General features: G+C 35.8%; 3 protein-coding genes across 4 annotated transcripts; all 3 read right to left on the reverse strand.

Moving 5' to 3' along the window:
* Positions 1-271: 271 nt before the first annotated feature.
* On the reverse strand, positions 272-6,192 carry LOC113778292 (probable serine protease EDA2). Its single transcript, XM_027323645.1, has 12 exons — positions 5,891-6,192; positions 5,650-5,775; positions 5,356-5,511; positions 4,963-5,145; positions 4,764-4,880; positions 3,482-3,535; positions 3,335-3,406; positions 2,722-2,927; positions 2,483-2,577; positions 2,046-2,120; positions 1,526-1,609; positions 272-910 (listed from the first exon to the last, which is right to left on the reverse strand). Exons 1-12 carry the CDS (start codon positions 6,110-6,112, stop codon positions 795-797), a joined length of 1,506 nt encoding a protein of 501 aa, XP_027179446.1. The 5' UTR covers positions 6,113-6,192; the 3' UTR covers positions 272-794.
* A 1,575-nt stretch (positions 6,193-7,767) lies between these two features.
* On the reverse strand, positions 7,768-12,173 carry LOC113778294 (B-box zinc finger protein 19-like). 2 transcript variants are annotated; one of them, XM_027323648.1, is made up of 6 exons: positions 11,818-12,155; positions 9,595-9,691; positions 9,375-9,490; positions 9,225-9,282; positions 9,040-9,134; positions 7,768-8,227 (listed from the first exon to the last, which is right to left on the reverse strand). In XM_027323648.1, exons 1-6 carry the CDS (start codon positions 11,908-11,910, stop codon positions 8,219-8,221), a joined length of 468 nt encoding a protein of 155 aa, XP_027179449.1. In that variant the 5' UTR covers positions 11,911-12,155; the 3' UTR covers positions 7,768-8,218. The 2 variants fall into 2 exon arrangements, with proteins under 2 accessions (XP_027179449.1, XP_027179448.1); XM_027323647.1 differs by having other exon boundaries at positions 7,845-8,227; positions 9,040-9,282; positions 11,818-11,944; positions 12,084-12,173.
* A 4,045-nt stretch (positions 12,174-16,218) lies between these two features.
* LOC113777663 (lactoylglutathione lyase-like) lies at positions 16,219-17,553 on the reverse strand. Its single transcript, XM_027322821.1, has 3 exons — positions 17,299-17,553; positions 17,035-17,152; positions 16,219-16,822 (listed from the first exon to the last, which is right to left on the reverse strand). The coding sequence occupies exons 1-3, from the start codon at positions 17,472-17,474 to the stop codon at positions 16,514-16,516; spliced, it is 603 nt and encodes a 200-aa protein (XP_027178622.1). The 5' UTR covers positions 17,475-17,553; the 3' UTR covers positions 16,219-16,513.

A 17,553-nucleotide genomic window follows, 5' to 3' on the forward strand; every position in this document is an offset into this window, starting at 1 on the left:
AACGATCCGGAGAAGAAACCCAAATTCCAGCTTAGGAGGTTGGTTTGCTTCTACAACAGAAACTAATCCTGAACTCAGGCAAAATCTAAATCACGTTAACTAGGGATCCTTGTCCGCTACTAAAAATGCATGACTAGGTCAGCAGGCTTGACAAAGGCCACTTATTCAGTTGCTTTATTAATTTCTGTCAGAAGTTGACTATAAAGCTTCAGTTCCAGATGATATACGGAAACCTACAATACTTTAATTCGGCAACTCTTTAGACGGCTGATTTAACGAAGGAACTTGAAGAGAAGGAATTTCCATTATAAAGCGCTTGAAATTTTTGACACCATTCAAGAGCATCACAACTACCAACATTTTTCACCCTTTTACAGCATCTTACTTTTCAGTAATTTGGCTGGCATTGTCTTACTTTGGAAGTTCATAATTTGCTCCTCTTTCCTTTTTGTTTTTAATGTTGTTTTCCCTTCTGCTGGTTACAACGGCTTGTCTCATCTCCTCAGCCCCTTAGCTCAGCAAACTGACTCCGAGAAAGTAGTAAATAAGCAGTGCGATCATCGTCTCAGTTTTCATTCATATCTACCTCCGCACATTTCCACAAGGAAATGTGCGGCTTCAGTAAGAGTTGGTTCTCTTATTTAGCCTGGACACTACAATTACTCGTACAGATGGCAGGATCAATGGCTAAGCAAATTATACATCATCTGCTGACAGTGATAAATATGTAAATGGTTAGCCATTAAAAATTACAAATTTCCTCTCTTGGCCAGCCAGCTAGTTCTAGTTCTTCATCACATTGAACTCCTGCCTGAAGACCGACACTGAGACAGCCATAAATCTATGTGCTCTATGATCTGCTGCCGGACCTTGTGAACAGCATCAGGGGAGCTGCAATTGCTGGCATCACCTGAATCATGAAAGTGATATACTTCATGAAGCACAATCTTTATCATTTGCATCAAAGGGTTCCAAAATACACAACTACACCTTCCAAGGGTTGGAGAAGAATCGCATATCGTAGCACAAAACTTTAGACTTGACTACACACATAAGGCATAAAACACAAAAAAAATTCAAATATCTTATGTACTTTAACTGCATCAAGAACATAGCTAATACTGGACAAGATAATACTACTATTACAGAAGAATCGATTCGGATATTAAATGCAGATTTCCAGAGCCAAATTGACTTGAATTGGCCACTTTATTGAGTAAAACGTTTATGGACAATCTCTTGGAAAAGGTAATTTACAAGAAAAGCAGATTTAAAAAGAATTTTTTCCACAATTTGACAGAGCAGAATGAAAAATGCAGAAAGATCATTTTCATTCCAAATCACATATTTCCAGATTAAAGAAACTCTGCCTCCCTTCATTCTGCATTAAATTCCCACTCTTACTTAAATGCCACGTGAATATAATCAACACTCATTTGAACAAAGATCATATTTTCACTCTTCATCAGATATGGATAAGATTGGGTCAGCATCAAAACACATTCCAAACTTAGGACGGACAAACCTTCAATGACTAAAGGAGACTGAGGGCAACCCCGCAGATCAGTTCCATGTCCACAATTATGACAAGAGATAATATATGAAGGCACTGCAAGATTAAAAAGATCCATCAGAACATCACATCATACAAGCTCTATGTTATCCTGTCAAAAGACAGTGATACATGTTGTGCATTTTTTTTATCCTTCTCATTTTCAACCATACAAGTTCAATTTCCTATAGTGCACCAGCCCTTCATTCTCCACACAATGCGATAAAACTTCCCTGAGATATACAAGCCAATGTTTATGGCAAAGTTTCATTTGTCTCCTAAACCCAGGAGCGATAAGAAGCATGTAATCGCATTGTAAATAATGTCAATATCAATTTATCTGACATGAAGCTAAGAAAGTATATGCCTCAGTTCATGTCAAAAAGAAAATGTGAGACTGATATGGGCTGCAGTACAGCCACTATGATTTTCCAGATATCGAGCCTACTTTTTTCAAGTACAATATCCTTTAGAAGATAAATTTAGGACTCACTCTCTGGAGAAGAAGTTTGTTTGGAAGCATGCCGCCAAGGATCCTGTGATCCATTAGAAAAAACTATTTTTGAACCTGCAAATCCAATCCATAAATTAATAATTCACTACCAAAAAAAAAATAATAATAATAATATGCAGTATTGCAGAGTTCCACAAATTTACAGATCCACCAAATAAATTTGAGAAACAAGTGAGTATGTCGCAAGGGCTACAAAGATCTATCGAGTTTATGATGCAACAACCTGTATACAAACTAATCAATATAGAAATAACGTTGATCTTCCCCAAGACATACATAATGCAGTTCTTACCATAATATATCTAGCAAAATTGTAATGACACACCCCACCACCAAAGAAAAGAGACTCAAAAGATCTTATAAATGAGAAAACAAAACTGAGAACCTCAAACAGTGAAAACTTGTATTGACCATACCAGCAATATCAGTACCCCCATAGTATAAATTGGTTGCATCAACATCAGGGTAGATGCCCTCTCCAAAGACATTTTTGCAAAGGTCCAAATGGTATCTGCCAGAGATGACAAAACTAACTTCTTCATGTTGGAACACAGAATCTATATACAGGAGTATAATAATCAAGCAGGTTCTGACATGCAATCAAAAAACAATATGCTAAAATATGTTATTATGCAGATAGCAAGCATATACATGCCTTGTATCAACCTTCGAAGATCGAATACTATCATTTGATGGGGCCACCTGAAAGTATGCTACTTCGGTGCAGACTTGGAACCACCATAAGCGATCGGCTGAGTCATCATTCACAGCAGTATTCTTCAGATGTTGCTGGTTATATGTTTCAACATTGGCACCAAAGCTCTTGACATAATACTCTTTCACATATATGGCATATGCATTCTGCAAGGAAAAGAAAACCATGAAGAAGCTGAATACCACTTTGTGCACTTTTGACAGAATACGTTTTAATACTATATGAACAAAACAAGTGGCAAGGATAGAGTTATATTTGGAGAATAATCTAATGCAGTTAATAACTTTCCTTTCCATTTTAACACGCAATATCATACACGAACTAATAATTAAATAAGAGTTCTAACAAGAAAGCATATGACTTCTCGTGATTACAGGAAAAATGCCAAATTTAAGAGAAACACCAGGCAAAACATTTACTACAACTTTTCATAAGGAGCATACTCTACTAGGATTTCTCATTATCACATTGGCTGATAAACAAGAACACAAAATCAGAATTGATAATTCATGCAATTTCCAATAAAAGATGAATGGCTACCCCACCGGCTTACCACTAAATCCTCCCCAGCCTTTTTTGCTTCAATGAGAGGGGTACATAGTTTATCTGGATTTCCATACTGAAACTGCATTGTTGGCAAGCTCCAGATCATTAATTTGACAATAGGTTCCGAACAATACATAAATTGTGTCTCACCTACCGCTATAGCTGCAGCATCTGCCAGAAAGTACATGAAATCTCCATCTATTTTTAGCTGAAAAAAGACAAAAGTCTTCATGTAACTCAGAAATACGACTAGAGATTTCACAATAGGAAAAAAAATCAGCAAGAAAACAATTGATTAGAACTAAAGACTAACATGTGAACTAAAGTTCTCAAACAAGAATCCACAACCCCCCCAACACACGCACACGCACACACAGATAGAAAGAGAGAGAAAGCACTTCTGGACATATATGACCAGTTTGATATCTAAGGACAAAGATTTCACACTATCCATCTTTCTGTCTCAGGCCAGTTAGGACTTCAGTCTTTCGGAATTGGTATTATGGGAACATTAAAACTTATTAAACATACAGATCCCAACTCTTGCTGTTAGAAAACTCAAAAAATGCAAACCTTCAAAATGGACTCATTTAATCAAGATCTCACTAACCCACTTCTGGTATGCGAATAAAAGATAAAAATAAAGATCAATAGTGCTCTGTGTGCAGTGCGCGCATGCTGTTCATGTGGACATGTTCATTGATCACCTGTTTTCAGGTCTAGCATGTACCACTTAAGAGATAAGATAGTCCCAATTTTCTTTTGGCATTCTGGTTATCTTCAATTGACCTTTTGGTTCCTAATTGACCACTTTTATGATGGTAGATATGGAAACGCAAGAATTAAGAGTGAATCTAAAATTCCCTCCATCTCACAACCTGTCCCACAAGAAAATATTCCCTCTACCCCAATACTAGTAGACTCCCTTCCTTTAGTAGTTTTCCCTACAAAATTGTGTCAATAATTAAAGATCACCCAATTGCCAGATTCTGAAAGTTAACTAATGATTTTGGGATATCCAAAGGATTCCATGTAAGTCAATCCTAATATCACCATATATCTTGGGAATATAGCAACTAGCAAGGCAGTCATTTCATATTTTGATAATCTGGATTGTAGATAAGCTCTTAATCCTTCCCCCCTTCAAGAGAAAACAACGTCCCTTGGGGGAGGATTTGACTCTCAATTTCTCCTAATAATTGAAGACTGTAGATCACAAACCAAAAGTGGCACCCTGTTAGATGTTTTTCAACACACATAAAGCAAGAAAAATAAGTGGATTGCTTCTATCTTTCAGTTGAAGCATTTGCCACCCAGTTCAGTTGACCCAGACAAATCATTTGAGTTGCAACATCAAATGACTACTAAATAACAGCAGAAACCATGTAAATCAAATTCAAAGATATTGTTATTGGTGATGAGATAGAATATCATACCTCCAGAGCACCAAACAATGATTTTAACTCATTGGCATTAGATGCAAGCCTTTCCTCAACTAGATGAGTAATTTCTTGTAACACAGACTTGCATTCAGGACCAGCAGACTCACCAATCTGCAATAGGCAGAGCCATTAAACATATAAATAACAGCATGACTTACAAATGCATTAAAAAACACAAAACACCAATCTTTACCTGCTGATCAAATTCAGTGAAGTTGTAAACAGCAAGAACAACACCAGAGCTGGCAAGACTTCCACAAGTCAAGTGAGGAAACTTCAGACGAAACCAGGCACTAAGAGCTCCAGAATACGAAACACCAAAGACAAACCATGGATTATCAGCTGCGGTCCTATTGAACCTGGCATTCAAGGATTTCTGCAAAAAGTAGCAATGCGAAATCTTTCACAAAATAGCAAAAGAAGACATCAAAACCAGGAAGAAAGTACGTGAAATAGTAAAGGTAAGTTTCTCAATCTTCAAGACAAGTAAAAATCCAACCTTTCGATTCCCTAAATACTAAAATAGCAAACAAACTAATTACTTAAAAGAAAACTAGAATCTAACCGATTCAGCAGAAGAGTTCACCTGATAATAATCACGGAAAACAGCTAAATCAAAAAGTGCCTGCTTTGAAGAAAGAAACCTCAGATTCTCAGTGGTCAAAGATTTGAAAGGGGAACTCTTCCCATAGTAACGATGCTCAGGAGACACCACTGCAGCTTCGAATTTCTTTGCCAAAACCTATCAGTCAGACAAATTAACTAAAGGGTTCACCATTTGTAAGAGGTTGGCTAACCAGGTGAAAAGTTCAGTTAATTTAGCAAATATAAATAGTGCCATGACCGCAAAAATATATTGTAGAAACACGAGGTTAATTACAGCGAGGTAATCATTGGATATCCCTCCGCATTCCGATTCACCGCAGATTTTCAAGAAAATTGGCCCGTCGGGAGCCCGAAAATGGTCTAGGAACTCATAGTAACGCTGTCTGAATTGCCGGTGATCCTACACAACAAATTCCATAGCAACCAGCAAAGGTAGATTACAATTTCTGAAACCAGAAATATAAACGCAGAAGTACTACCACTAGTAGAATGTAAAGGGGTAAAGGAGACATTACATAAGGGGAGAAGTGATCGAGAGTTTGGTTGAACCAGAGAGCATCTCTGGTCAAGTATTTGCTGCTGCTGTTGCCACTGCTGAGGTGGTTGCTGCCGGAAGCCGTGATCGTGCGGTCAAAAATGCGTGATAAAATTCCGGCACCATCGGTAAAGGTTGGGGAAGACAGGAAGAAAATGAAGGTCGCGATGAGAAACAGCTTCTGCTGCTGCTGCTGCTTCATCACGATTGATGGCTCTTTTTCTAAGCTTGTGCCCTTTCACCAGTTTATGGAGCCTGGACTGGCTATTCAGCTTTTCTTTGTAATTAAGGTAGTATGATGTACGTATAAATAATGTTCTGGTGGAATATTTTCCTCGTAGGTGTAGATTTCTTTTTCTTAATGAGGGTGCAAAAGTATTTTACACAGGAGAAATTAAGAAAATTAAAAAAAAAATTTGTAGAAGCACATTTGACATTTTTTTTTGGACTATTATATGTTTTGTTAAAGAAAATATACACATTCCTTGATCAATTATTCATCGGGGCCCCATGAGCGTGGAACTTTTGTTGGGAACGAATAAAGAATTTGCTGCTGAATGAATAAATAATAATTTGGAGGTATTGCAACGAGAAATATATATGTCGGAGCAACTATTAGGAAGTGACTTTATTGTTAGCAGTTGGTACAAGACTCATAGAAAATTTTTATGTAGATATATAAGGATCTACCTACTAATTAACACGTTAAATGGAATTAAGTGAGACCTTTATTTGAAAACTTTTTATTGGTGCGAGATTAACTACTAGGAATGAATAGTAATTAGTCAAGACCGACATAAAATTTTTCATATTGCATCCATCCAGTGAGTTTAATGAAATCAGTCATGCTTAAATATCTCTCATAAATTCTAGGAGTAGCAATTTCCGACACAATCTGAAAACACGACACGAACCTAACACGAAATTAATGGGTTTGAGTTGAAATTTCGTTTGTTCGGGTCAGAATTGGGTCGAATCCGAAGAACTCGAAAAGAAAACGGGTCGAATTCGAGTCAACCCGTGGATGATCCGATATGACCCGATAACCTGTTTACGAATTAAAAATAATTTAATAAACATAAAAATAATTTTATCTAACTAAACTAAGTTATTCTTTTTTTCCAAAGGTATTAATCACTTAATCCTAAATGAATTTATTTAAATTGTGTAAAGTTGAAATTATTATATTTGAACAAATAATGTATTATATTATTTTTTTACTTTTATACTGTTTTAATTTATTTTATATTTGGTTTGGGATAAAACACTTTTATGGTGTTTTAATTTATTTAAAATTTGGTTTGGGATTATTTATTTAAAATTTACACTTTTATGGTGTTTTAATTTATTTAAAATTTGGTTTGGGATTATTTATTTAAAATTTACACTTTTATGGTGTTTTAATTTATTTAAAATTTGGTTTGGGATTATTTATTTAAAATTTACACTTTTATGGTGTTTTAATTTATTTAAAATTTGGTTTGGGATTATTTATTTAAAATTTTATTACTTGATTATGTAATTAGTCTTGTGCGAAATTGATTTTATTAGAAATTATAGTGATAAATTAATAAATTAAAATTAAGTTTCGGGTCATTTCGGATTGACCCGCCAACCCTAAATTTTCGAGTTCGAGTCAGGTATCTTAACCCCGTTTCGGGTTGGCGGGTCAGGTACAGGTCAATGAGTTTTCTGTTATACTCGAGTCTCAACCCGATCCGCCAATCCGATTTGGATCCGATTGCTACCCCTAATAAATCCTACCTCGACAGCCTTAAATTCAACGGCAGCTGTGTAGTATACTAGTATTCATCCAAAATTCTTATCCAAAGGGGGAAAACAAACTTGAGACACGAATTGGCTGAAAGGCCAGAGCCAATAGTATAAACTTAAAAGACTGCCCAAAGAGATTATTTCCCTAAAATACACTAAAGCAGCAGGCAACTTGAGACAAGTATCTCGTGCTTTTGTCTCTCTAACATATATCTATAACCGCAAACAAGATACAAATGTCAAATTACACTTGATGATAAGCCATGTCTTCTTTAACAAAATCACTAATCTACCCATTATGTAGTCTGATATAATCTACTTCCTTAGTGGCATTCGCAAATCTTTTTCAAGATTCTAAGGACATAGTCAGATCTCGACAAAAGTAGAGCCAGGAATGTCATCAAGGGAGGAAATTAAAAGAAAACAAAAACAAAAGTAAGAAGCACGCAAAACAGTAGAAATAAGCTTGGACGTTGTGCTTATATGGTCTTGAGTTGCTTTAGCCCATCCTCAGCAGAAAAACGATCTTCCACAGCTACAATTCCTGTTAAACATAAGACATATATATGGCAATGCTTGAGAAGACAAGTGGTCAACTACCAACCATTAGATACAATAGTAAGAAAGTTCTCCAATAAAATTGACAAAATTCAAAGATCTGGCTCTTCTAAACAGAAGAATCCATTTTGAGCAATTATGACTGGATTTCATTTTTTTGTAACACTAAAGCACAGAAATTTGATTTACTACTACGAAACAGGTGGTCTCCAAATTCTCCATTTTGCAAAATTTACTTGAAGCTTTCATGAAATTCAAAACCGAAATCTGATGTCCTGGTTGACATGCATTGCTCTTTCCAAAACTAGTGTCTTGCCACCTCCCTCCTGCAAGAGAGCTTGTGACACTAATTTCTAGCATATATACAGGCCACATTTTGCATGTCATAAATGTGCAAAAAATTTTGCAGGGTTACTAGCATGACTACAAATAGAATGGAAGAAAGGAATTGTAATTTGAATTCTCAGATAATATTCGACATATACCTGTAGCTCAAGAAATACATGCTTCAAGAGTTCTTCACTCTATCTACTCAATTCTGTTCACTCCCATAAAACCAAAAATCTATCGAATACTTTCAGATACAATATTGTGCATGTCTAAGAAACAGAATGCTGTTGCTCAAGACAGTTGGCAAACATTAGTAGAATCATTCATAAACAAACATCATGAAACTTGTTTCAGTTTTAACACCTCCGAGAAGCCATGAAAGTGTATAGACTTAAAAAGGCCTTTGCACTGGTATTGCAGATTAAACTGAAAAAGATACAGATTATTGATTAGTGAAATTAACCTGACCTGATTATTTGAAGCTTGACCATGTAGGCGATTTGGCTTCATATTCAAATCTATCATTTGAGTTTCCACCTGGGCATGCCCATCAGTACTGCCATCTGAAATCGGAATAGAAGGGACCTTGTGATTCTGATGTTTATCTCCAACCACTAGTTTATATGACGGACCATATTCCCTCATGTTTTCACCTTGATCTAGGGTTTGCGTAGCTGGCTCCTCTAAACGGGCAGGCTTATCTCCAGGAAACTATATGCCAAATAACAAGAAGAAAGTTCTTATGGGGATTTCAGTAACTGCAAGTAAAACAACCAAAATCTATTTAGCAAAGAGTGCCAAACCTCAACTCTCTGCCTCAAAAGGAGATATCTTGCATGTGTTCTTTTACCTCCAACATGAACAATCATATCACATTGCAAACAGAGAGAACTTCCATCTACCTCACAGTAAAAGAATGCTAGACATACAATCCAATAAGGATTAAAAGTCTAATTGTCAATAACAGTCCATGAAGACAGGAGAGATACTAGTGGATAACCAAAAATATAAAAATTTCCATACCAGGTGCATTCTCACATATGTCACACTGAGGAACATCACTAGGATTAGCAAGCCCAACTCTCACGTGCCTACTAGCAAGTTTATTACACATGTGAACCTGAAATCCCAAATTACAATATCTTAGATAGTGTGCCCAAAATTAAAAAGATTAAATGCCATAGCCTGTTACTAGGATTTCTGGTCAAAGGTCATCATATAAAACCATGAAGAGTACAGTCTTAAGATATTCTGACGCATGCAGCTAGTAAACTAAAAAGTGAATAGCAATCAAAAGTATGCAAAAACAATGAACAGATAGTGCGGATTGCAAAGACTAAATTTTCTGCAAAGCAATATTGTGCTCGCTATGACCAAGTTGCAACTAGTCTTGATTGTGGAATGGATGTCCTAATGCCAAAATCAGCAGAAACTCAAAGATTTGGTTTCCATTATACGTAACAGGTTATAGTAAAAATTGTAACCTAACCAATTTCCTAATATAATATTATTGGTTTTGTGTTGATTAATAATTTGATTTGTGTTCCTTTAGACTCTACCAATATAGGATTAGATCCAAGAGAATTGTAGGTGGCTGAAGATATTTACATGTGAAAAAGCTTTAATATGCCAATGATTTTTAACAGCTGGTTTCCACCACAGAATTGACATAGACAGTGAAACCAGCAAGACAAAAAGCATTTAATAAGTCCCAACCCAGGTAGTGAGATGAGACTATCTGATTTACATGCACCATCTGGCAAATATGAGAACCACAAAGAGACAAAAAGGATACAAGAGGGCCTAGGGTAGTCAATGCCATAGTGAGTAACTCTCTACAGAACACAACCACAGCCAAAATGTTCTTCTCGATGCTTTACCTCCTCAGCTCATCTTTTCTGTTCTGCAACTAGGACACATGGCACACCACAGACAAACAGGCAATCTCTACGTCATTGTATTGATTATGATTGTAGTGTTGTAGGGATGAAACAAGGTGCAGAGAGTGATGGACCCAACTTGATCTATGAGATTCAATATCTCACCCAATCAATCTTAAACAGATTATTAACCTAAATGCACTGTATTTCTGATAACACAACTGATTCCTTGAGCAAATCAGACAAATCCAATTCTAAATGTTGGCTGTTAATCCACCAACAGACATTCCTTTCCTTTTCCACAATTGAAAATAAGAATACGCATTAATAAATTACTACAGTCAATCAGCCTCCAAGTCTTAACATATAATAAAACAACCATGAAACATGCTGATAAACATAGACTGATCATAGAACTGCTGCTACCATCACGCAACCACAGATATATAACACATTTAAGTATATGTGGGAGAGGAGTTTAACAATGTTTATTTAATAACCAAGACTCTCGCTTATCTCTAATAATCTTCATATGAAGTTCAACAACCAAGACTCTCCCTAATCACTTAATAGTTTTTCGTCCTTTTCCTCCTCTTCATCATTAGAATAGTGGACTTTAGGATCTGCTTCAACTTCAACCCAAGCAATTTAATCTTCAAACTTCTCCTCCTATTGATAAGGTTCTCTCTTTTCTGCAACTCTCCAATATATACACATTAGACAAGTAGACAAGTCCTTTTACTGGCGATAATAAAATTTTTACAGCCCCAGCCCACAAGGGGATGAACGTCCCCCATGGCAGCTAAACAGCTGGGGAAACTAATGGCCATTTTCCTCCTTTGTTGCAGCCAAATAGACAAATGGCCATTAACTTTCCCAACTCTTTGGCTGCGCCAAGCAGGAGGTTCTATCAAAATCCTACGGTAGCAAGTTGGGACTCGTCCACTCGTCAAAAGTGCACGGTTGCAGAAAGGAACAAAAGGAGGTGGTTGTTTGATCATTATTCCTGCTCTCCCCCTTCTCGACTAAATACACTTTCCTCAACTAAATACAACAGAAAAAAACAACCGCATACATAACCCACAAAACTTGTTACCTAAGAAACAATTTTGTCAATAAATTACCAAAGTAAATTCTTAATAAACTGAATAAGTAACATATCAGTAACTGGACGAAAACAAGAACTTCCAAATAAAACAGGCATCTTAAATCCGGGAACTTCCTTATGGACTTCGGTTTAATTATGTAAACAATGAACTTTCTATCATGCGATGATAGTACAACAATTACCTATAAAAATTTAAACTTTAAGCTAGAAAGCAAATGAAAAGAGAAACAAAAAATGAAAGTGTAAAACACAGATGACCTTATCATCGCAGGAGCGGCAAAGAGCAGCCTCATCGGCGGCACAGAAAAGGATGGCCGCAGCACTCTCACACACGTCACACAGCGTCCGCATACTTCATCTCTTCGATACCACAATATTAGTTATGCTAGTCCCACACATTTAAACCAAAAAAATTTTAAAAACAAAAAACTCCTGAATCAAGAAGGAAACCAAATATGTATATATATAGTCTCCTGGGGGGCTTAAAGACTGATTGAGACAAGAAACACAAGAATCCCACCAACCCTTCTTATGGAGCCCAATATCAAGCTGAGTTTTGAAGTACTATTACACTAACATATCCATGGTGATCGCGTTGTTTTTTTTATTTTCTGTAATGGTGGTGAGATTGCGGGAGACAGTGGAGGTGGAGCTGAGGTAGTACAGTCTCAATAATAATGATGGATTGAAGAAGATTGGTGGGCGGATGGGTGAACCTGAACAATAAATTAAATGGGGATATGATCAATGATGGGACTGAGGATCAGTGAACCAAAAAACCAACGAGGATCTCAAACAACAAACAAACAGTAGTTAACCTGGACCGACCGACCAAGTGTCTCTTTGTAGAGAGTAGACCACTGAAAGATGGGGGAAATTCCAGAAATTTAAGAAAGGGAAAGGAAGGAACAACGACAAATAGTACAGAAATGTGGGGGGGCTGTGTGTAACTCAGGCAGAGCGTGGCCACAGAATCAAAAGGAGGGGTGCGGGCAGGGCAGGGGTAGTGGGGCTGGGAGCCGTGGAAATTCCCACAGATTAATTCTCGACCACCACTTACATATCTAAGCCCTGGCCCATGTCCTACACCGGATCATCTGGTCGACGCTTTCTCATTCTACTGCTGCTACACATTTTTACTTTTTGGATCCCCTAAATCGCAACATATATTATTATTTCTTTCATTTTTTTTTTTGGGGAAGAAAGGGAGAATGAAATGAAAAAAAAGAAGAAGAGAGAGTTCCTTTGGATAATTGGAGAATAGTCCCTCACCTTTTCCAAGTTATTGTTTTCAAGTCCTTCGTAATTGAAATGGCTCATTTTGGTTCTTGATCAAGTGTTCAAGTCATATCCAAGTAGTTAATTTGTACGTAAAGTTCTTAGAGATAACAATACGAGTGATTATTTAGTGGCGAGGGGCATTTATATATTGCAATTAGAGTCGTCTTGTTAGTTGTATAAATAAGATCAGCTTAATATATATATATATATAGGTTAACATATTGAAAAAATGAACCTATTTTGATCCGCAAAATCATTTTGATAACTTCTCTACCTAAAAATTTCTCCCACACCCTTGATATTTGGAGGAAGAGATTTAAGTTTCTTTACCCCAGCTCTCATTCTCAGCATGGCATGTTTGATCTGGCTTCCCAAGTGAGCTTTTTGGGTGTTTGTCTAAAACTTTACTGTAACTTACTGTAGAAGTTTTTAAAAAAATTTTTGAAGTGTGTAAATTTTTGAATATTTTGAAGTGTATAGTTCAAAATTTTTGAAGGTTACTATAACTAAAGTTTTTAAAAAACTTATAGCAGACAAACTTTTGACAAAAAAACTCAAGTGCCAAACAGGTTGTTTCATTCATATGTTGTATAACATGTACTTTGCAATTAGTATTGCTGTATTTTGCTCCCTCTTAAACTGATTAGCACCTGTAGCGGGAATATACAAAAATGTTTTAGCAGTTGATCAATAATTCAATACTGGCTAAAGAAGGGACATATGTGGGGGCGCTCATCTGTTAGCTTCATTAGCTATGAGCTTTAGAGACATGGGATAAAACTGAATCTGTTTGGAAGAGGGTAATGACGATGTTTTCTTGTATTGATGATAATCAAGATTAATGATCCAGCTGCAACCTTGATGATTGCAGGAATGAAGCGATCGATGGCTTTTGTGTGTTAATGAAAATGAATACATTTGTTGCCATTATGCGCACCCAAATGCAGCAGCTATGCATGGAAGGAAAACACCAGGTTTTGCCAAACTTTTCATGATATATCAAAGATCAATCACAAGTTTCACCAAACACATGCATTGAAGCAGTGGTGGGCTGGTTACATGGAGCCCAGTGGATTTCAATTGGGACTTAGAAGCTCGTGATAAGTGTACTATTTTGGACCTCAATCTATGGATTGAGAACTTATTCAATTCAATCTTTGTCCAAAATTCCTTTTCTTTTCATTCTCAAAACTAAAGTAAGGAACAAAATGCATTGACGTAAGATGCAGGAATACTAAAAACTAAAATAAAGCTATAGATAATCTAAAAGGATTAATCTTCTACACACTGACAGTATATACACTTTCATCATTAAATGCACGACATATAATTCGAATTTGAATTTGAAGTCCAAATTTTACATATATGTCGTGCATCCAGTCGTAATAGTATATACACTGTCAGTGCATATAAGATTTACTCAATCTAGAAACTTCCAAGTAATGATAAACTCCAATAAGTAAAAGGAACATTTTAACATCAAAAGTAAACATAATATCATTTTTAACAAGCTTTAATTGTAACCTTTCATACTTGTAATATAGGAGTTACAAAAGTACATAGATAAATAGAGAGATATGCTTACTGAATCTCGTACGCAGATTATGAGTGATGCATCAGCTAATTAAGACAAGGCGACACAACCACGGGGATAAACGCATAAAGATCACAATTAATATTTCAATATCTAAACATCTAACAACAAACAACCAAGGCAAAACTAGAGTACTATTATTACCAACTCCCTCTAAATGAGTTGGCCACCACATTAATTGTGGGGTAGGAGCAATGATGGAGCCAAGGGGGGGCAGAGGGGGGCCATGGCCCCCCCTAAGTTTTGAAAATTTTAATTCATAATATGTAAATATATGTATAAGTTAAATGTGGCCCCCCCTAATTTTTTATAATTTTAGTTTATATTATGAGAGCTTTATATATATATATATATATATCTGTGTGTGTATATGAATTAGCCACCTTTTGATTTAATTTTTTCTTCAAAAAAAAGTTATTTATTTTTTATTGTACTAATTATTTAACATTCAAAAAATTAAACATATAATTTGATAATCCATAGTAAATTGACCCAATTTGATGTATTATAATGAAAGACTCAATTCATAATTATCAATGGGCTAAAATAAAAATAATTACTTTATTGGTCCATATACAAATATACACCTTAGCCTAATTGATAAAAAATTTAAAATTAGTGATCTATCCTCTTGTTGACTCATATACAAATATACAAATAATTACTTGAAAGCTTGGTGAAAACAAGAAATTGAGTGATACATCCTGTTATTGGCAGATTGATTATATTTGTTCTCACTCTTTCTGTATTAACTGCAACTATAGAACGTACATTTTCAATTGTGAATATAATCAAAACAAGATAAAAGATAATTTCTTGAATGATTGTCTAACAATGTACATAAAAAAAAAGGATGATCAAAATTTAGCACCGATTCAATTATAGATGAATTTAGTTCTATGAAAGAACGTAAATCTCAATTTACTTTTAATAAAAGAGGATGAAATTTCAAGGTATATTAACATAACTTTTATCTTTTTTTAATTGAAAATAATTATATTTATATTACATAGTTATATTTTTGTTTTTGCACAGGTGACATATTGGAGCATCTTCTCATAATGTACAACTTAAGTGGTTTGTGATGTTATAAGATATTTAATCAAATGTTATTTCTTATCTTAATTTTAGTTCTGACTATGCTACATATTTATAAAATAGATATACCTTTATAATTAAAATTAAAATTTGATATTTTAAGATGTCATATATTTAAATAAATAAAAATTAGTTTGAACATAACATATTAAGATAATTTTGATCGAAATAATTTTGGCCCCCCCAAGGAAAAAATCCTGGCTCCGTCACTGGGTAGGAGGTCAAGGATTCAAACCTTGCCTCCCTGAATCCTTGACCTCCCATCAATGCGCCTTAATATGATATTTGTTCTAAATTTATATGAGTGGTCTGATGATAGTTTAGTCCCCGTCAGGTTCTCCTCACTCCCCCACTCAGTTGGGCCACCCCATAGAGTAGAGTAGGTTCTCCCCTTTAGGAGTAGGAGTCGGTTAGGTTAGACTAGATGTGCCATTGCGTTAAAAAAAAAGAAAAAAAAAAAAGAAGCAATCCTGGGAGAAGAAAATGCACTACCGAAAGTCTCAAACAGGCTAGTAAAACCTGCAAGCGCAATTCTCACCAAGAAAATGATTGATAAAGAGTAACGAAAATATACAAAGCCAGGACATAGTTTTTGGCTAGAAGCTTCTTAGCAGACTCTCAATGGCTGCGTATCTTCTATTATTCCATTCCGACTGTTGATATAATTAATTGACACAGCTTTATAATTAAAAAAAAAAAGACACAAATTTATAATCGTTATGCATAATTTTACATGTTTAGTTCCTGGAGCGGGAAGGATTAAACCAAATGTTTCATGCAGTACACATGTAAAAAAGTGTATCACCTCAATCTTACAAAACAGATAGAAATCAACCAATATCCTTACATGACTCACATCTTAATCATATGGTGCAATAGAGTTTTGTCAACTTGAAATTGATCCCTTTTATGAAGAGGGAACGAACAAGCATTGGCAAGAGATAGAGAGAGAGCTAGCAGACCAGGTTCATCCATGGATTTTCAGAAGGAAAAGTTCATCATTTCCGTGGTCAAGCTCTCCATCATGATAGTCTCCAAGACTAGAGCACATGAATTTGTTATCCCTCCCATCTTGTCGTATTTTACACTGCTGAAATTTGGCTTGAAGGGGCAGGGTGAAGAGATTGGAAGGACTGGAAGATTTTCACAGTTGCAAACTTCAATCATATAGCCATCAGGGTCATGGAAGAACACTTGATCAACCTTGATCCCTTCATCCTCCACTACTGCGGTCACGTACTTCATTCCCATGTCTTCTAATCTCCTCCTCACGAGCTTCACATCAGTGCACTGCATGCATTCAAAATGCCTCCAAGTTAACAACAAAAATGTGTTTTTGTTTGTGTGTGTGTGTGTGTGTGTGTGTGTGTGTGTAAGGGAAGTAATTGAATGGTTGTTTACATAATAATTTCATTGTTCTTCCTTCTTATTGCAAATTTAGGATGGGAATAAAAAGAGAGAGCGAAAAAAAATGAAAAGGACCCTTCATTATAATTTCTTACCTGAAAGGAAATGTGGTTATCTTTTGGATCAATGCGACGCGGTTCAATTGAGGTCTGGTACTCACAATCCATGGCGTCTCTTTCAATGAGATGAATGCCGATACCATAATTGTACAACCTAGACAGCCAATTTACATCATCGACGAGTCAATTGTAAATGCGAACTCAGAAAACAAGCATTTAAAGAAGGAAAAAAAAAAAGAAAAAAGTTACGAGTAGAAATTAGATTAGAGAGACAGAGATAATTGGTTCTGAATTGCTAACCAAGCTCCATGGAAATCAAAAGAAGAAGGGCGTTTGACGAGAACAAAGCCCAATACATTAACATAGAATCTGACGGAAGCCCAAACAGATTTTACCACCAGTGAAACATGATTCAACGAGAGAAGAGGCAATGCTTGGCTGCTGCATACTTCCTCCTCAATCTCCAAAATTGCCATTCTAGCTTGCTAGCTGCTGTGTTGATTCGCTCGAACTCTTTAGTCTCCCTGTTTTCTTGATCTCCTGCACCTTCTGCTG

The sequence above is a fragment of the Coffea eugenioides genome, chromosome 7 (genome assembly GCF_003713205.1).
Source record: "Coffea eugenioides isolate CCC68of chromosome 7, Ceug_1.0, whole genome shotgun sequence".
In the NCBI taxonomy this organism is placed as follows: domain Eukaryota; kingdom Viridiplantae; phylum Streptophyta; class Magnoliopsida; order Gentianales; family Rubiaceae; genus Coffea; species Coffea eugenioides.